At 37.9% G+C, this 21,849-nt stretch overlaps 1 protein-coding gene across 1 annotated transcript in view; it reads right to left on the reverse strand.

Annotated features, from left to right (window-relative positions):
* LOC140230956 (dmX-like protein 2) overlaps window positions 1–21,849 on the reverse strand; it is a 123,386-nt gene that overhangs the window by 56,988 nt on the left and 44,549 nt on the right. Inside the window, exons 4-5 of the mRNA XM_072311097.1 lie at window positions 16,319–16,400; window positions 11,615–11,765 (exon numbers count right to left, since the gene is read on the reverse strand). Coding sequence (XP_072167198.1) covers window positions 11,615–11,765; window positions 16,319–16,400 — 233 coding nt within the window. The remainder of the gene's footprint in view (window positions 1–11,614; window positions 11,766–16,318; window positions 16,401–21,849) is intronic.

Consider the following 21,849-nt stretch of genomic DNA (forward strand, 5'->3'; position numbering starts at 1 on the left):
CCCTCGGCTCGACTAATTTAACGGCCAGTTTAACCATAAATACAACCCTACCTAACCCTAAACCCTAGGAGGACCTACCCTTGCTTGCTATAAACGCACGGGTACGGTGCACGCGTGACTGCGGTGGGGCCTATTTCACGATAGCCCCACCACCACTGCGTGTCTGTACTAATACTACGGCGACTCGCCTGCTTTATAGGCCTAGACCTACTCGTGAATCCAGCCCCAGGATCGGTCACGGCGTTTGGGCTTCCTTCCACAGTATGATTTTTAGCATAAAACAAAAACTACTCGACCAAAATTGACGATCATTCTTGGTATCGTTTTTCTTATAAAATGACGCATCTAAATTACTGATCATATTGCAGAAACTGACTATGGGAAACTGGTTAACGTGTTAGGCTTTTTTTTCTTTTTTTTTTAGCCACGACCCACCCTGTAACAACATATCCCCCTAACCGTTAATCGTTAGAGTGTAGCCTCTGTACTACTACCAAAGATTCTGCTATTACTACTTACTAGTCTACTAGACCTAGTGCCGTAGTGGTAATAGTACACTACTAGTAGTAGTACTAGTAGACTACTACTACTAGTAGACTATTATAACTACTAGTAGACTGCTACTAGATCTACTACTAGACTACTACTGGTACCCAGTGGTAGTTTAACTTGTAAGCGCCGGCCGACGGGCCAGGCCACGGCCGGGACGCTCCCGCTTGCTTGCTGCGGCCGGAGTAGCCGCTCACTTTGTGAGCGAGCTGGGCCTGTTCTTCTAATCTACTTACTAGACAGTTACAGCTTACAATGTCAGTCATGTAGAATACAGTGTATCCTTTCTAACGTTAAACTATATGGGGGCATACCAGACATACCACTCTGTATTTCCCAGGCGATCGTTTCCGTGAGGTCTATTCTCGGGATTGGTGCCATGTTCATACGCTCTTGCACTGGCAGCGGGGGAGATGCAGCTGGTTCATATCGGTAAGGTGCAGCCCCACGATAACGTTCTGGTTCATCGGCTGCCTCTCCCTCCCCATCTTCCCCTTCAACTTCATGTGCCTCCTCTTCCTCTCCGCTATCGTCAGAGCTGCAGTCTCCATCATCATCATCAATGTCGTATTGTCGAAGTTTACCCATATAGGCCTAGGGGAAGACATTATGCTCGAGGTACCAGGTATCTGTGCAAGCTATTAACCAGTGATAATGTACGCGGTAATGCGTACATGTCGACAGTCAGTGTGTCGACCGGGAGCGCACATCCCGCGGGGCCCGGGCCTGGCCGGGCTAGCTATCGTGTACGCGCGTGTACCAAGCTAGTAATCTGAGTGCTTGTGCTGAGCGGCGTCTGCTAACTGAGCACAACTCCGTGCTTATACGTCATCAATCGGTTCAGGGGTGTTGGTCACGTGACTATCTTTTTCGCAAAAGCTGCAACGGGGTCCTCCAAAAATGTGATATTTGGGGGAGTTTCTAGAAGCAATGAAAACCGGAACGACACTGACAACATATTAACATTGATAATCATGACATATATTTTACATTTCTTTTGCATATTAAAAAATTTTGCAAGCATTTTATTAGGTCTTTAACTCTTAGCTTGCCAGAGTCACAATTGTGCTCCATGTAATACACACAAATTCCATACAGTACCAATCAGTCTGGCATGTAAAGAGTTAAGAGCTGAAGATCATGGCTGCCTTCAGTTACAGGTGGCAGCCCACTCAAGAATTGCATCAATCATGGGGGCGTGACTCTAAGAAAAATACCGGTAGGCAGATGACACCAAATATTCGCATGGTGTTCTCATCACCTCAAAATCATACCTACAGCGTAATACTTCTTCAGTGCGTGAAACAGATATTTGCATCATCTGAATAGCAAAAACACAAACAAGCAAACCCCCCAAAACATGTTAAACTCCCTGAGATATTTTCACTCTCATTTGGTACTAACCCCTTGAGCTCTGCTTTTGTTTTGTTTTTTATATTCTGATTTCAAATGCCTTCAAGGAATGAAATTGAGTGGAAAAAGAAACGGAAAAGAAGTGACTGCTGGAGAAAACTCTATTGCTATTGATGTTTATATCTATTTGCAGGTTATATTTCACTGGACCTTCTGGCTAGAAGTGGAAATAAAAGAAGAAAAACAAGTGTAATATCCTCAGGATTCATACATCTGTCCACAGATGAAAAAGAACAGGAATCAAGTGCCAAAGAGAGGCTGCTTCCCCTGACATGGCACCAACACTTATGACATCAATCCTACGACCTTGAGACTTTCCATTGTCCCTCTAGTCACATTGAGGGGTTTCAGACTTACAAGAGAAACTCATTTCAAGTCACTTTTCTGTAATGTTTCTTTAAACATGTTGAAAAGCAAAGAATTTTCAGCAATAAAAGCTATTTCTCACTGATGGCCAACTGCACGTTGCTCCATACAATGGCTGAGTAGTGAACTCTAGTGCCTGCCATCAAACTAAATATGTCCCTGTCAGGTAACAGAAGTGACTTTAAGGTAAAGCTGGGCTCCATCTCTTCAATCACACCTTGAAGTCTAACCATTCAGACTGCAAACACGCACCCAGAATTTAGGAGACTTAGTATGGAAAGATAAACCCCTCTGGATCGCAACTTACTGAACGTGATTTGAGACTCACTTGTTTGTTTGCGAGAAACATGTTTCAAGAGTGCTCACCAACATCCAAAAAAAATCATAACTTTAGTAGCATGAAAGATGTTGCCAAACAAACTAATAGTGGTGTTCTTGTTGAAAGTGTGAAAGTCCTCATTGCTTGTGCAGTGACACACTCTGATTCATCGACTCAAACAATTCAAATAGCAAACAGGAGAACATGTTTCATCACCTCCCTCTTATTGCTTTCTAAGGCAGATCAAAGTGAAGGCCAAGACATTCGAGGGAAACATCACTCCATGCAGATGCAAAAGTGATGTTATTTATATACAATAATTAGAAATGATTCAAGTTCGTATGCCAATTGTTGAAAGCAATAAAACATATAAATTAAAAAAAGTGAAAACTTTTGCAAAATCACTTTTTTTTCGTATTGGACTGATTTCAGTGAACTTTCCACATTATAATTCTGCAGATTAAAGTAATTTTGTGTAAAACTTACTACAATTAATGTATGTCCTAAAATATTCAATTTATCATATTCAAGATGGCTCTGTCTGGTGTGAAAATTTGCAAAAAGTTTCTATGCTGTGATATATCCCGTGTTTACAATATCGCTGACCTTCATAAATACAAAACAATCAAACAGTAAAGTGACAGCTTAATCAAAGTCAGAGAGAAATGGAACTGCCCAAAAGTGATCAGACTCAGCATGAAGGGGAAAAAAATTACAAGACAGTTACAGTACAGATATAGAAGGGTCAATGGTTAAGGTCAAAAGTCATAGAATTTTGGCTGAGAATGCCATTTTCCAGTCATACCTTCATCTAGGATTGTCTTTAAATATGGTAATATGTGGTAGAAAATTAATAGATATACAATTTATTTAACAAGAGACCCGCGTGTCTAGCGCTCACCTGTGTATCGCAAGTTCACCTTTCACGCAATCACTAATTTAAATTATTCACAGCTCTACTAAAATTTGACTAGGCATTCTCAAGCAGAAGATGAAAATGTACAATAAGGACCCAATTTTTTTAAGATTCCTTCATTTGGGGGGATTAGGGGCCCCCTGGGGCCCTCTGGGTAGGGCATGGTGCCCATTTTGATAAATTGAGATCCTGACCCCCTAGGGATGCTACCTGCCAAGTTTGACAAAAATCCATCATAAGGTTTTCAGGAAGAAAATGAAAATGTACAAATCAAGCCCCCATTTGGACCTTCTCAACCCCCCCCCCCCCTGCCCCCAAGAGGGGCACCCCTGGATCTGCTATTAACAAACTTGAAACTACAGTCATTAATGTACTCACTCAGAGTATTATCTTAGCTCTATAACTTCTGATTCTAGAGAAGATTTTTAAAGATTCCTTCATTTTGTGGGGTTTGGGCCCCCTGGGGGCCCCCTGGGTGGGGCATGGTGCCCATTTTAACAAATTGAGATCCTAACCCCCTAGGGATGCTACCTGCCAAGTTTGGTGAAAATGGATCATGGGGTTCTCAAGAAAAAAATGAAAATGTACAATTTAGGCTCCATTAGGATCCCTCCCCACCCCCCTCCCCTGGGTCCCAAGGGGGGCACCCCTGATTCTGCCATGAACAAATTTGAAACTACAGTCATCGATGTACTAACTCATAGTATTAACTTAGCTCTATCACTTCTGGTTCTAGAGAAGAAGATTTTTACAGATTCCTTAATTTTGGGGGGTTTGGGCCCCCCTAGGGGACCCTGGGTGGGGCATGGTGCCCATTTTAACAAATTGAGTTCCTAACCCCCTAGGGATGCTACCTGCCAAGTTTGATGAAAATCGGTCTTGGGGTTTTCAAGAAGAAGATGAAAATGTAAAAAGTTTACGCACGACGGACGACGGACGACGCACAACGCACGACGGACGCCAGACGAAGGGCGATCGCAATAGCTCACTTGAGCCTTTGGCTCAGGTGAGCTAAAAATGCAATGACAGGGATGAATGTCGAAGGTCAGGGTCAAAGTTTGCTGCATTTTTTGTCATCATAGTAAGAGAAAAAAAAAGGAGATAAAAAACAAGAGTGACTTGACGGCTCTTCTCAGACGATCTTCCTTCCGCTTATCTCAATTTGATCCACTGTCTGTAAATCAGTCTAAAGTCATAGTTTCTCCTTACTTACGATGTAGCCAATCAAGTTTTGTTTAACCCCTCAAATAAGCCTTTGAGGTCTTTCCAAGCTCTTGAATAAAATCTGACAAATTAAATCAGTTTTGATAACTGACTTTCAATCTTTGACCTTGCCCTTTGATCTTACCCCTTGACCTCAATACCTCCAAGTAAATGCAATCCATATTCTCAAGATACCATACATTACACAGACTGATCTAACTAAGATATATAGTCCTACTTATCACACTAACCCAGTGTAATCATTATAAATCATACACACTAAAACCTGTGGGTCCTTTTATCACCACTAAGTGGCAGTGGTCTTAAAAATAGCAAGGATCTATCATGACTTCCAAGAGAGTTTTCAAAATAATCTAGCATTTATCCCTCTTCAATGACATAGCAAAGAGAGATTAGAAAGCAATCAACAAGTGATGTGCAGTCACTCTGTGTGTAGCTTGTTACAGGAATGACTCTAGGGCACTCTCGAGGAATGTCTTAATTAGTGAAATTAGATCCCAAGACATAATCTAGCTGTCTTCTCCTCCTACCTGTTCACCTCTTCACACCGACATTCCAATGGGTGATGGCAGCCATCATGACTGCCATATCAGCAATAGTTTTCTTTGGGGAAGCAATTAATTATATCACCCTACACTGTCTTATTCTATACAGTCTGCACTGTTTTTTTTTTCTTCTAATAAGAATAAGTATTATGTAAATGAGTCACTTAAAATTTGCTATCTACCCTGCACATATACTGAATATCAATACTGTTAAAATAGATACAAACATAGAATGAGACAAATTATAACAATCTGAAGATCACTGTGCCATCCAATATGGCAATCTATTACTGCAAAAGTGGAAATTTTTGCAGTGTTGAAGTTTTTGCGCATTTTTGCCCAACCGGAAACTAAACGTGAAAATAAAAGCACGCAAATATTTTTGCTTGCCATAATTTAGGTTCCAGTAGTTGAGCTCTTGATTCTGCGGAAAAGTCATCTCACCCGGCTGAGTGCAAAAAATTACTCCCGCGAAAATATCCACTTTTACAGTACCCCATAAAAATAGCCATTTAAAAAGTGACATGGTGACAATATCTCAGCCATTCTTATTTTGAAATAAAGCAAATTGGTAAAAAAAAATGCTTAATTTGTATATTAAAATTTGTGTCATTTTCTCTAGAGATTCATTGTTCCCCTGATCGTGTCCTTACTTCCTGTCAAAAGGTCAGTGCTTTCCAGAAAACTGAATTGGGTTGGGGCAGAGTGCTTGTATACATGCCATATATAGCAAGTCTAATTTTTCATGAATGGGGACTTCCCCACAATTTCACAAGCGGTTAAATTCTCAATCTGGGTACAGAAATGGACGGAGAAATGTACAAGTGCATGTCGCATTTATATTTCGCAGGTTGCTTAAATTTGCAAATAGCACCCAACTCGCAAAATCCCCAAAACTACAAACCCTGCAAAATATATGTCATATACATACAGCTTTGCTTACCCACATTTGTGCTTGTCAACACTCGTAAAACATCAATATCATCAGGGTTCCAAGAAAGCCATAAGGGAAATATTCTTTGCATTGTAAACATCTTAGTAGGCAATTTTATTCCCAAATCAGGGAGGCTTTTATGCTCTTTTTTTGTCAGGATATTAAGAATCACAGAGACTTGGCAACCCTGCCACACTATAAAGCAGGGATAACCATCTCTGCCACGGATCATGTCCTAATGCACAGGAATCATAAAATAGTAATGTATCATGTGTACAGACAATGCGCATGCACATGAGTGTACTATGCACATCACACCCATTCTGAATGTGGACTGGTCACCTAACATATCTTTTCCAGACCTAGAATCTCATGATTTTGAGTTTTTAAACAATAAAATGAAATAAAATAAAATATGCATGTTTGAGCAAAGAGTCCAATCTATTCCATCAAAGAGACTGTTCTATCATGACGTAAAAACAGTGGGTACTGGAAGAGTGTTTTTGCTTAGAAGCAATCACTCACTTCACCAGCCTACCTAAAATTAACACGATTTGAAATGATTTTTGTGTTTATGTGTGCAAAATGATGCATGAAACTATAATTCTTGTTTGTGGGGACACACACAATATCACTGTACTATTGCATTCTACATCATGATGTGATACTGGGCCCTTCTTGATTTCATTTTTCAAAACCCTCGCAATGATTTGCTTCTCGTAGTATGTGTGTGTGTGTGCACAATTTTTTTTTCTTTAAATCCCATGATCCTAGGTCGTAGGTGAGGGTGCACAGGGTCACACTCCGGTCCCTGCTTATAGTATGCATGCGGGGTCCAGAAATTTGACAGTCTTTTCTTGCAGCCAATTGAGTATTTTTTTTTTTTCCGGGGGGATGGTCATATGTGAATAGTAGTGAATAACATCAATATTTCCATTGTGATCCAAAATCTGTTACCTCTTGTGTGTGAATGTGCCATTTTATATCTCTCCAAAAACTAATGAAAGCCCAGCAGCCATTAAAAAGTGATGATCCAATAGGGAAAGCACCAAAGCATGAAAATCTGACCTTTGCATTTTTCACTGGCTCATGCGACATGCCCGAAGAAGCACAAGAGTGTCAAAATGAAAATATAATACGCCCTGCACTGGCCTACTGGGATGAAACTGAATCCTTGCAATCTCTGGTGAATCCAGATAATCATCAATAATTCTGTACGAATGTATAAAATTACAAATTACACATATAATATATCGTAGCATAATAAAGTTGCCATTAACAAGTATATTCTCCCATGCAAACATTTTCTCAATATAAGTAGTGGGGGACAATAGGAAATTCCTCAGATTTTCAAAAATTTTCTTATGAATAAAGCCTTCCACTATTTCTTTCAATTGCCTCTTAATAATAATAAAAGAATAAGATAATAGAATAATAATAACAATAATAATAATAATAATAATAATTAAATTTTTATTATTATTATTATTATTATTATTATTATTATTATTATTATTATTATTATTATTATTATTATTATTATTATTATTATTATTAATATTATTATTATTAATACTATTAATATTATTATTATTATTATCATTATCATCTTTTTCCAGTGTTGATATTACATTTTTACGATGAATCAAATATCATGACCTATTGAGGTCATACTGTAATACCACATCACTCTCATTGCTGTCACCGTTTGAGATTTAAAAAAAATGCTCCATATATTTCCACAAAGGAAGGAAGCTTTATGTAACTTGACATATTGGTAATAGTCATTTATTAATTTCTTCCCATGCAATGAAGGAAAGTGTTATGCAACATTACATCCCCCCCCCCACACACACAACACTCACTGAGTTTACTGCATGCACCTGGATCTTACAAAGTTAGCCCTACACAGCCATGTTATAATGACTGTCATTCCAAATGACAGCAATCATAGCAGCCATGCAAACACTTATTCTACCATCCCAGTCTGATTCCCTCTGTGCCCATGAGGTCCTAATTTGGCTAACTGGATATAAAGGCAATTGACACTCAATCTTGAGGTTTTCCATTCAAATCTGTTGGCAGCTACAGTATTTCCCCTTGGCAAAGCACTGATCCTCATTGCTTAGTCCTTTGGAAGGAATCACCGACATACAGGCTTCAGTCATATTGTAGCTTGCTCAGAAATATTTCATCGCTTTTTTTTTTATCAAGTATGGAAATATCTAACTCAAACAGGCAAACTATTTGAAATAATCATAATGACTTACATTTAATATCCCATTGATTAATGCACCACAACTAAATTAAAGATTAACATCTAGAGGCTGTATCACAAGGAATTAAACCACCAAACTATTGCCCCTACTATGCTCACAGCTGCTACCAGCAAAATGTTCGATGTTTCTTGAAGTTTTGTCTTTACTGGGGCTTCTTTTGCTTGTTGCAAGAAATGCTGATCAAATGATGTGACATTTCTTTTAATATTCAAAGTCATTTCATACTAATATCAACTTTTTTTCCACATTAAATTCTTGCTATTAAACACTATTTCAAAGCCTGGCAGAAGCCATTATCTGATAGCACTGACAACTGCTATGCCAAGTGGGGTGTCACATGTATGGATGCTTGATTTGTACAACTAGGTCTGAATGCTTAAAAATACATGCAGAGAATGCCTACTAACATTATCAAGTACACTCAATTGTTATTTTGGATATAATACATTTTGAATTTTATACCTTTAACACTGCCCCAAACAACAGCACTATGCTACATAGGAATTTTACTGTTTCATTCTCTTTACACCATTCCCAAGTTAAAACATGTGAAAAGCCAAGATTCCATTGGCATGACACGCTATCTGGGAATATACAATACACTGAGCAAAATTTAGAATTCTGCTCTGAAAATGCCTTTCAGTATCACTCTTCTGTATTTGAGTTTGTTCGAACTGACTACCCTGGGCATAACAGCTATAAAAGAAAAGTGCACATCTATTTTATCACGTAACCTATTCTGGTGAGCCCAAATATAATCCAAGAAATCTATCCCTGTCTCAAGCATACGCTAGATATCTACAATCAGCGTGAGTCAGCGTGGACAATGCTCGAAAAGCTGCAAATATGATTATCGAGTGCAGGTTCTCGTGCCAACGTTCATTCGGGACCTTGAGAATTCTTGAAAGTTCTCTCTCAACAACTTCACAAATAGACCGTGTAGTCCTTCCCTCTCTATTCTCTGATCCTTGAGGGTAATTGGAGTTCGATGCAGAGATACAGAAATACATGCACCGTCTTCGGGTATCCTTATCTTGTTGCGGGAAGAAATGAATGGGCAACTGCTCCGCTTGAGAGCCAATATTGGGGAGTGGAATGAAGCTACGATATAGGAAGGATGTTTAATTATTTCCTCTTCTCAATTTCATTCACCATGCTATACTATCCTATCTATCCCCCTTCTACCTCCCCCCCCCCCCCTCCATCTGCGCTCACATTCTGCTATTAAACCCTATTCTCTTGAGAAGTATGAAATTATCTTCCTTTCTCCACAGTTTACATAGGTGAAAACAAATCAGTGTACATATGATATTTCAAACAGGACCACACAAAATTAATCATTTTCTCTCAAGAAGTCTGAAATAATCTTCCTTTCTCTACAGTTTACATATATACATGTGAAAACAAATCAGTGTCCATATAATATTTCAAACAGGATCACACAAAAAATATAGCTAACAATGATTTGACCTCAGATCAACTTTCACAGCTCTCCTCCTGTTAAAGACCTCTCCCTCCTCACATTTTTACTCAGAATTCTAAATTGATAACTGATGTCTTTGACGACGGGCCATTTTGGCTGAAAGAACGATCGGTCTCATACCACCAAAATGGTAGCAAAAATGTGTTTGGAAACCTGTGAAAAAGGAAGTTCTGAGAAATAGCTGTACACAAGGATGATGATAGCGTTTGGATTGATAAGTCAATGATCCCATTAGCTTCATCGCTCACTTGGACTCATTTATCACTGCTTCATGGCAAGAATTCACAGGGTTCTACTTCTAGTAATGTACATTCAGTTTGTTGATTGCACCACCATGCTAAAGGGATGATATAGTTTTGGTCGAGATGGGGCTTGAGGTTTCCGACTTATTTGTGAGGTTACGAGAAACCTCTTATGAAATACTGTATGAAAGAGCATGTAGTTCGCAGAAAGGAAAATGAAAAAAAAAATGTCCTAGGAGGGATTCAAAATTTATTTGATGGAAACTGATTTTGAAGTGGCTGACATAGCCAAAACAAAGGGATTATGATAAAAGGTGGGAACCATCTTTTATTGGGATCACTTTGTTTTACTTTGTTTTTTAATATCTCAGCATTTCAAATCAGATTTTTGTCAAATGAACTAAGAATTCCTCTTAAAATTGTATGCTCTGTAACATTTCATAACTGGTTTCTTTGTATCTCGCAAAAAGTTTCAAGCTCAATCCTAATCTCAAGCAGTACTATATCATCCCTTTACACATATAATGGACATTGCAGATACAGCTGTCTATGCCATAAATATTTTGTGAGCATGATATTCTGTGAATCAGGACTTGTAAGACAACTCTGTGAAAGGCCAAATTCACAATCAAGAACCATAGATGTGAAACTAGAAATAAGTAGCGGCCCACTTCCAGCAGCAACGATAGCAAATTCTCTGCCATGGAGATGTTATATATTGCAGTTATGTGTGGGAGGCATTATTCTGCCACTTTGTAAATTTTGCAAAATTTGCAAACCTAAAACAACTAGGAAATTCATTACGTATACAGTCTTCCTAAATCTTGACAGTTTGGATGCATTTTTATCTCCATGAGCCTACGGGGAAAATTGAAAATGGAAATAAAACGATTCCAGTGTTTCTATTTTGACACAGCTGTGGAACCACATCAAGTACAGCCCGTAGCACAGCAAATATATCAACTGCATGGTTTGGTCTAGGCTATCATCACCAATTATCATATTTACTCACATCAATGTTGGTGACAATAATACTAGACTATGGCATGACTGTCCTGATTACTCTTTTGATCATTAATACATATAACTATTTCAAGCAAACATTTTCTGTTTGTATTTTACAACTTGTCAGTTGAATATGACAGCAAAATTAGACTTGAGTCATCATATTGATGCTAGGTTACATAAATGATGGGCACACTCTTATGTATTTCTTGTGATGAAACAGTTTTACATGAATATTTGTTGTGATATTTTTTCCCCTTTTTCTGCAAGAGAATCATCAGAATGTTAATGCACAAACACAAAAAAGAGATGAAGTTGTGTATCCTGGTAAAAACTCACTTGCACTGCCATACACATTGCCAGACGTAGCCTGGGATTGGTTCGTCCGATGGTTGGTTAGTCTCCTCTCCAGCCTCACTCACTTCGATGGTGACCACCTTCTCACATGCCCACAGCTGGATGGCATTGCTGCCAGTCAGTAGTCTTGTTCCTGAGTCATCGCAAAACAAAATGCAGAACAAATGGTTGAAACCAAGACTCTAGAATACTATTCACATTCTGAAAGACAGCCTTCCTTTTTTTTTTCTTTTTTTTTGGACACGGGTGTTGTCCTGCTTTAAAACTATGAGGGGATCACATCACAGATATGGAGAACACAACAATCATTGCATCAGACATGTTGAATTCACATGACATGACAAATGCTTTTCATCATATTAAGAAGGAAACACAAGGGAAGTTTTGTTTTGTTTTGTTTTTTGTATTTTTCAAGGAAGTGTCTACATTTTTTCAATATTCCCCAGACAGAGCTTTGAGTAATACAAATACAGGTAGGTTCAACAAATATTCGGTAGATACAAAAGCTTGGGAGACCCTTCTCACCCATAACTGTCAAAAATTTTCATAAATGATTAATCAAGCAGTATACCATGTTCAATGGGGAATAGTCTTCTGTTGATACAGCACAATGTCCTTGGATGATGCCATTTGCTGACAAGTGCTAGTCATCAGGCTAGACCACAAGTGATTGGCATCTCCAGGTTTTTTGTATAAAAGTATTATGAATCACTTATAATCACATAAAAATTTGTCTTTTCTTTTCTTTTAACTGCTGCCACCAGTTTCCTTGAAGAACTACTGACGTAGACCGAGAGTATGGAAAGTAGATTGTCGGCAGAGATTGCGTTTTGATTTACGTAGAAGGAATTAAACATGTATGATCTTATCTGCCAGACCACTGTGTTCAGGGAACCTGAAGGGAGATGGATCGTGTACAAAGTTCATGGGTACTTCACGAATCTCAACGAAAAGAAGTTGTGTGTCTCAGCACAATTCTTTTTCCATTGCTACATGTATGATACAAGCTTTTGTATGTTATTATGCATTCTCACAAACATTTGAAAAATCCTGGGAATAAAAAAGAATAGCTACTTTTACATGTGGTGGTTTCAAAGAACTACACACAGAAATGGGCAGCATTTCATGAAACTTGTTAGTCACTAACAACTGTTTCAAGCTACTGTAACACTTTTGTCTGAGTGGCTGAGAACAAATTTGTCAGCAAAAATCACTGACAAAACATAAGATGAGATCCCCCTCCCCCCTCCGCAAGTGTATCACTGATATATTATTGGCAAGATTTCTACTGATTGTGGGTATAATATCTGATGGATTTCCATGTAGTTGGTTTAACAGACTAGCATGGGATTGGTGATCATCAATTTGCAATCTGGAACAAAATGGGATCTTGATGCTAGCCTACTCATCTTTCAGCATTAAATGTTCAGTCATGAATGTCAAAATGTATTTGTCAGGGATAAAAAGAAGTGAAAGCATAATAATATTGCTGGATTTCGATTGAAATCACATACACAAAAGGTTAACTGGGTCGTAATGTAGAAAGCAAATTTTCAATAATGTACATGAATCTCAGTCACTGTAATTGCAGTTGCGGAATAAAAAAAAAAGTCACTGGTAATGTAATCGTTATGACATGTATTTGCTTGGTATTGCATCTGAAATTGATTGATTCCTCAATTTCACTGTGGCTTGAAGGGGCTTCAAAGATGGGTTGCTTGAAAGGGCACATCAGATAATCAAAGATCGAGTCTGTGTGACAGGAAAAGACTGGTTAAAGGTACTGTTTTACTTTCTGGAGGATTGATTTTGAAACAATTGCTAAATGTTGCTTATTAAACTGAAAAATGATGATCAAATATTTTGAACAAACAATAAAGGCATGTGATACAAAAGTTGTATATAAAAAATTATGCTGCCAACATTAAATCATCAAAATGAACAAATATCACGATTCCATGAAACATTTTTCATAATGGTTTATTCTAATACTACTGTCTTAAAAAAACTAAGAATGGCACATCTTCTCAGTCAAAGATATTTACTTTTATGAAGCATATCACTAGTTTACTGCAATCTTTTTCACAGCTTCATCTTCTACAAAACATGTGACACCAGTAGCAAATAAGACAATGCAGTTTAGATATTTTTTTTTAACTGGCAATGTTGCTAAATGGTGCCTTTAAGAAGAAATATAGAAATGCTGTTAATTCCATCTGTTTATTCCATTTATTGTCATACACACACATACACACACACACACACACACACACACACACACACACACACACACACACACACACATACACATGCAGAAACAGACTGAACACAACAAAACAGGTGGATTTTTAACTAAAGCAAGACCTGCTTACAATGTCTCAGGAAGTTGTGGATTTTATAGTTTTGAGTCTATTTTGCACTGACCCTATCTACTTCTGATATGAACTGAATCTAAATTACACTCAACATTTAGAACTTGTATTGACATGTGTGCCTTTTCTTTAATAGACATATTAGCCCAAATTCACAAGAGTAGTTTTCAAGTTAAATCCACTGTTCAAATGAAGTCCATGGACTATGACAATTGTGGAGTAGGCATACTTTGTTTTCTGGTTTGTATTCTGTTGGTGTATGGCTACTGTACCATGCACATTTACTATCAAACGTCAAAATTTGCACAATCCATAGATTATATTGAAGCTACTGTTGTGAATTAAAGCCAGTAAATCATGTGTACTTTCTGAGGACTTTCATTCTAGTGAGATGACAGAAAACATGATTTAACTTATGATCTTGATTTGAATGCAAATTGCAGCCCACAACATTAACAACACTGAGCTCCATCCATTGCCTGGACAATAACCCATACATGTATAAGGCAAGAAATCTCAGCAACATTCAAGTGTAGATTGGACTCCAAGCAAAATAGAAATCTTACATGACAGACATATATTCAATGGCGCTGAAAGAGAACCATATCTTTGCACATGGCTGGGAGTTATACAACAAGTTAATGAGCAAGCTACCACGAGACCAACAACTTTAAGTCCCCTCCGCAAAGGACTAGGGAACGAGAATGAGGATAAACTGCTTTTCCTCGCAGACTCAAATTGTCACAGACCCCATGATTGGGAGTCCTAGGTCTCATCAACAGAGCCATAATTAACTCCTCAAATTTGATATAAATACATTGCAATGGCTAGCCCTACTCTGGTTCTGATCACTATAGGTGTTAGTTGTATGGCACATTGAGGCTTTACTCTTACTTGTTTTGTGGGCATTTCACTGAATTTTCAAGTAGTTGCCTACCAACATCTGCACAATACTGAATTTTCAGGTAGGTGCCTAGAAACTTTATAAAAAGGTCCTGAACGTGAGAAAAAAACCCTAGCTCTTTTGCTGGCAGTGCAACGTCCCAACTTAGGAGGTCTGCAATGGATGACTCTCACAGACTTGTCTAATTTCATGTCAAACCTTGTGCACTGGTTCTCTAGATCTAGGCACTGCACAATGCATCAAAGAGTATGTACCAGAATGTATGTGTGACAGATGAACTTCTGGCATTCTACGAGTAGGGTTGACTGTACTTTAGCCCACTACAGCTTTCCATCAGCAGTGAGAGTATCAGACAGGAATGAGACGTACAGTGTGACCTGAAATAAGTGTCCTGAATTCTGAATGCCCTATCTTTTCTTCCCTCTCTAGAAATATTACAACTTTGGATTTTGAATTTGAAGGTATCTTTCAGTGGTGTCTTTTATCTATTATAGAATTAAAAAAATAAAAGAAAAACTCAGATTACATATTAAGCTATTATTGGTAAAATAAATCTTAAACATTTCCTCTAAAAAGAGGGAAATTAGCCAGAATATCAGACATGTTGTCTTGAACATTCAAACACATAAAACCAAAGAAAACAGCTCAATATCATTACCACCAGCCTCATTGAAAAAAAAAAAAATGCATAAAAACATGTTTTAATTGGTCAAGTAGCCAAATATTTCAGAAAAACTTAATTGAGCACACTGCATATTATGGGGAATCAAGCCTAGACCAGTACGAAAAAGAGCAAAATGGAGAGCTATCGTGTCATCTCATACAAATGAAGACTTTAAAAAACAAAGTAAAATGAGGACATTGTGGCTTCCCTCTCCATTTCATTAGAAAATAAAAAAAAGGGGGGATACAGAGAGCTTTGTATGAATTCAGTATTTCATCTCTCCACATTCAGTTCCACTCAGCAGTTACTTTGAGCCTTGAATTTTGATGTGTCAAACTAAGCCATATACCCAAATTATGATCGAATGTTTTTTTTTTTTTTTTTTTTTTTTTTGCTTGAAAACGTATGACAATATACAGTGTATCTCTTTCATCTGAGGCTCTCATTTGTATCTTACCTCTTCCGGCAAGAAAACAGTATTTGAAGGATACGTTGACTTCAGACTTTGGCTTGATTCTGCCAATTATATAATCTACGAGATTCAGCTCTGAGTTCAACAACAGGGAACAAAGTTGAAAAGTTGACTGAAGTTCCCAAAAAAAAAGAAGAAGAAGAAAAAAAAAACCCAGGTCAAACAGGAAGTTCACATTTGAGGACATGGGATTGAAAATTATGTACAATTTAAGGGACAGAGGAAAGCCAAGGCCAAAATTGTTGGCCTGGAAGGTGGCTGTCCAGGGACTTACCGTCTTGGTTCCAGGAGAGGTTGCTGACCAGCGAGTCGATCTTGAAGCTTCCTGTCTGTTGCCACTGATACTCCAGCTTATGCTGGATTGACCCAGAGAAAGAGAGAGAGAGAAACAAGAAATGCACCGATATTAACACAAATCCACAGAGATCAAAACAAAGGAGCGGTATAAAGTAGAGTCTGTGGGGATCATCGCATGGATTTGTGCAAACTTTCACTTCTTTCATAGATGTGCATGATGGCAGTCATACACCAAAGATGATCAAACCATTTCAATCTGATAAATAGTATGTGTCAAAATAGATTTGGATGACAAATTTGCAAATAAGCTTTTTTGTCACATGTAAAGGCATAATACATCAAAATATAATGCCACCTTGTTGGCAATTTTAAACAAGTGTTCATACAATGTGTGGTGGGGTAGCTATTTTTGGATGAGCCACATGATCTTATAATGTACGAGATTGAATTTTGCAAAATATGCCATTCACAACAATTTTGGCTGTTCTTCTTGCGAGTATTTCTTGTCATGACAGCATATCTTCATCTTGAATGTCAGGCATATGCTGGCATTGATGGTAATCATGACAGATACCAAAATAATGAGATGATAGTATGATGATGCTCACATAGTTGTAGCAGCAATAGTCATTCATTTTGTGACACAAGTCATTCCCCTTCATATCTTAATTGGTGACAATGATAATAATGTGAACAACAACTATAACCATTTAGCAGCATCTATACTGAAGTCATCTCATGTAAATGCTGTTATTTTTGCAAACTTCACAAATTACTGTTAGGCCACAAAAATACAACATGCAAAAAAATTGCAACCTGATAGGCCATGTGCTAGTGTAGACCTGCGTACTCAGTCATATACTCAACTCTGTACATGTACAGTGAAGTGGCAGAGTGAATAGACAGGCATTAGTGCACTTATTATGAGAGCCTCAGTGTCACATCCTGAAAACAACATCTCACAAAAACATCTGAGACCTCCTCATCTCCTAAAATATCTGTACGCAAAAATGACAACTTTCACAGTACTGTATGCAATAAAGTGGAAATTTTCGCGGTGTTGAAATTCTCGCGCATTTCACGCAACCAGAAACTAGTGCGAAAATAAAAGTATGCGAATAATTTTGCTTGCCATATATTCCAGTAGTCGATGTCTTGATTCCGCGAAATTTAAAAACACACAAAACTCTTCTTACCCGGCCGAGCGCGAAAAATTAGTCGCACGAAAATATCCACTTTCACAGTGATTTACTGAACATGATGATCTGCACTCATCAAGGAGAAGGAAAAATAATATATTGTGAAGTAAATGAGAGACATTTGTAAACTCCATGACACCTTAATACAAGTGTGCTTAGAGGGTAGCATAGAGGTTCATCACTACATTTCGCATCCATTGTTGATCTTTACTGGACAAGTTATTAAATTGAGAGGGTCCAAAATGGGAAAATGACATGGCATCCCCGTTCTCTTGCCTGGAAAACACAAGGCAGACTTTAACACCCCAAGATATAATGACATTACTGTGCATCATCTGAGCACTTTTTTCAAAATCATTTTTACAATTCAACTTCAATTTCAGTCTATCAAGTCTGTCAAAGTCTGCATATAAACCAACATACACGTACACACACACACACACACACACACATAATAATATTGATGCACAGTTTAATAAAATCTCCAGGCAAGAAAGCTTATTGGTCATTAAAAAGAATTTCACATATATTTAGCATGCTTAAGAATTAAATTTCAGAAGAAAACAAATTTCTATGAGAAAAAAACAAAACAAATTAATTCACATAGCTGCAATATTATTACAGTTTCAAAGGGAAGTATTTCTAAAAGGACCTCAAGGATGCCAATTCTCACATGTGTTTACATTTCTATCTTTGAATCCGATAACATCAGCGAGAACTCAAAGGAGGGGGACATTGCATCAGAGGGGCTGTCGTTTCCAACGGTGACTGAGTGATTTGTCTCACAGCTGATGTGTTCCCTTTGAAGCTCACAACAGAAGATCTTTACATATTTGGAAGTTGTCCTTTCCCATTCAAGTTTCCTCATCTTATCTTTAATGTGGCTGACAATGGATAGCCACATGATCTGATTCATGAGTCTATTTTTAATCCTCCCCATCTCTTACGTGAAACAGAAGTCCAAGAAACAAAATATTCAGACAAAAAACTTCTTGCAGAAAAAAAAAATGGTACAGACAAAGGACAGAGAAAATGCATATTTGGCTAAGGTACAGACTGCAAATTAGGCACAATTGTACCTCCTTTTATTTTCATGAAACAAAAGAGAGAGGGGATCAATAGATTATTTATTGTTCCAGAATTTCATCAATATTACATAACTGAGTGGACATGAGGCAGATAACCAGGAATCAAAGGCAAATTATTTTAATTTCACAATTTGCAAAGGTCCATGAAATAGAGATACATTGTATGTCTCCAATAACTGAGGAAACATAGCTGGTTTTTAATTGAACAGAGCATTAAACACTCTTTCTTTGATATATTCAACTGGACTTTGGAACTTTTCATATACATCTCAGCTAAGATTTTAAAGATTTTTTTAATTTTGTAGTGATTGTTTACACTTTTTCATAAAAGTCTCTGGAGGTCTTTGGCTAGAAGAATCAATATATCAGCTTTGAAGCTGTAGCCTTGGCAATTTTGAAACAAAAAGCAACTTTTGGAGCACTGCAAAGAACTCATAACACACAGTGTTTATATTTGATGGTCTTCTTTGTTTGTATACAATCGTGAATATTGCCAAACAGCTACTGAAATGCACAAAGTGTTTCACTGGGGTTTGATATTTTGTGTTTGATATTCTGATACAAGATACACGAGGTGAAAAAAACCACTGTAAAACCAGACATTTTTACATGCATTTTAATTTTCGCAAACTTTGCGTGACCCAAGATTTGCCAAATTAAAATGCACGCAAAAGTTCTTGTTTACACTGTATGCATTGGATGCCAGTGGCAATTTGTGAAAACTCCATGCTGCGAAAAAGGCTGTCGGCTATAATTCGCAAAAATTACATGCTGTGAATACTTCTTGTTTTACAGCATTCTATTCTACTCAGAAGGTAATAACTGCATGCTCTCTGCACTCATATCCGAGTGCAACACGCCATAGAAAATGAAATTCTGAATTATTCACAGACATCAATTTTCGGCACCACTGCAGGTGGCATGTCTGAATGAGCCTACAGGAAACAGATAAAACTATTTATAAATCTGCCACAAGGCAATGCATTGGTCAAGACACCTCAAGAATAGCCATGATTGGCCAAGCAGAACACGTAATCATCTGACCAGTGAAGTTGTTAATATCTGTTCTGCTGCAAGCATCCTTCCCTCCTTCCAAATTTTTCTTCTTCATTTCACTGTCATCAACATCATCATCATCATCATCATCATCATCATCATCATCATCATCACCATTATCATCTTCATCATCATCATCATGTCATCATCATCATCACCACCTTCATTGTCATCATCAGCATCATCATCATCATCATCATCGTGATAGTTATGACTTTTCTTGTTTTAATATCATTATCAATATCACTACCAAAATTATCATTTGGCTGTAGAAAATTGCACATACTCTCCATCTCTCTCTCTCTCTCTCCTCATGCACGCCCATTTTGCATTACATGTTCAAGGTGCATGGTCCCGGTGTTTTAGTCAAATGCGTACGCGGGTGCACGGTGCAAGTTTCCTATAGAGACCTACGCTATCAACTCCTCTTTAGCGCTTACGCCGTGGCCCACTTCCCAGAGTCCGAAGAAGTCCGATCCACTGTAGTCAGTGGTCCGATCACAGTTCAGCTCTCATGATTCAGCTGAGGGGGATGACAGCTTTAGCAAACTTCTTTTGTGATGTCATAATAAGAAGCACATATGTACGCACCCTGGCATTACTACAGACTGCGTGATGCGCAGAGAAGACAACGAAGGCAACGTTACTTAGCAACACCTACGCTCTTTACTCTTGATGACAGCTCAACTTTGGCAATCTTCGTATCAATGCTAACGGTGATCGGCAGTATCATCAACAGCGCCCTCTACACTACTAGGACTATGCACCTTTAAGCAACATGCGTCCCTCTCACACCAATATAATACCATTTGCAAACAGTGACATGACAAACTGTGTTCCCATATGGCTGAATACTGTATACACCGAATATTTCACAAGTTTTGCGAGTCGGGTGCTATTTACAAATTTATAAAAGCGCAAACATATTAAATCTGATCCCAACATGTATATGACGTGCACACATACATTTCTCCTTTCAGCGCTGTACTCCACAATTGTGAATTCAACCATCCGCAAAATTGTCGGGAAGTCCTGATTCTCAAAGATTTGACTTGCTAATTATATGGCGTATGCATTACTCATTACTAACAAGTGACACGTTTTCTATCAAATTACATGTATCTCCCTTTCTCACTCTCTCTTCTCTCTCACTCTCTTGGCCTGACCCCCCCCCCCCCCAAAGAGCATGGTTACTACAAGAGGAGCAAAAACTTTTCACAGACAAATATTTTTTTTATACTCCTTACTCTAATACAGAGAGCAGAACCTCAAGACATCAAAGTTTTCAGTTTGCTACTTTTTTTGATGAGCAATAGAAGACGATGAAGCAGCAACTCAAACAAGAAGAGGAGATCATACTCACCACATGATAAAAATACACAGTCTACTGTTTACACAGTTTATTTCACAAGGTTTTTAATGTCGCGAGTCCGGTGTTTTTCGTGAATACGAAAACACAAAAATATTAACTCTGATCCTGACATGAGTGTGGCATGCACACATACATTCTCCATTTAGATCTGCATTCCACAATCGCGAATTTAACTACTCGTGATAATGCCAGGAAGTCCCAATAAAAAAAAAATAAAAAATAAAAAAATAGACTTGCTAAATACATGGCACATACAGTATTCAATGGCAAAAATATGAACCTTCTGTTTGTAAACACAGGTCAGTGAACATCAGTTTTGGTGCAGTCAGCACCCGGAGGTGATAAGTGGAGGTGCAACATATTTTGATTGTTTGATTCATCATATTTCTGAAACTACTTTGTCTCAACTCAGGAGTCCCAGGAGTCACCAAAGCTAAAATACTCTATTTTAACAGGAATTACACTCTGACTTTAATTCCCAGAGGGCAATATTTCAGTAATATTGACCGCCACATCTAAAAAAAACTGTGACTTAATACATTCTTACGCACGATGGCAATTCCTAAATTGTTGCCCAGTCATTGAAAAAAAGATTCATTCATCTGCAAAATGATGAATGGAATGCTTTTCTTGGAAAATGAAAACCAAAGCTATACAGTTAAATTTCAGTCTATTAATCTCTGAATTAGTGCACCCGTTCTTTTGTTTATTGTTTTGTCTTAAAAAGAGGAAAAAAGATTTCATATGAAATGGAGAAATGCAAATGATCCACTACCTACACTATTGTGGCTCA

This window comes from Diadema setosum, chromosome 7 (genome assembly GCF_964275005.1).
Source record: "Diadema setosum chromosome 7, eeDiaSeto1, whole genome shotgun sequence".
In the NCBI taxonomy this organism is placed as follows: Eukaryota; Metazoa; Echinodermata; class Echinoidea; order Diadematoida; family Diadematidae; genus Diadema; species Diadema setosum.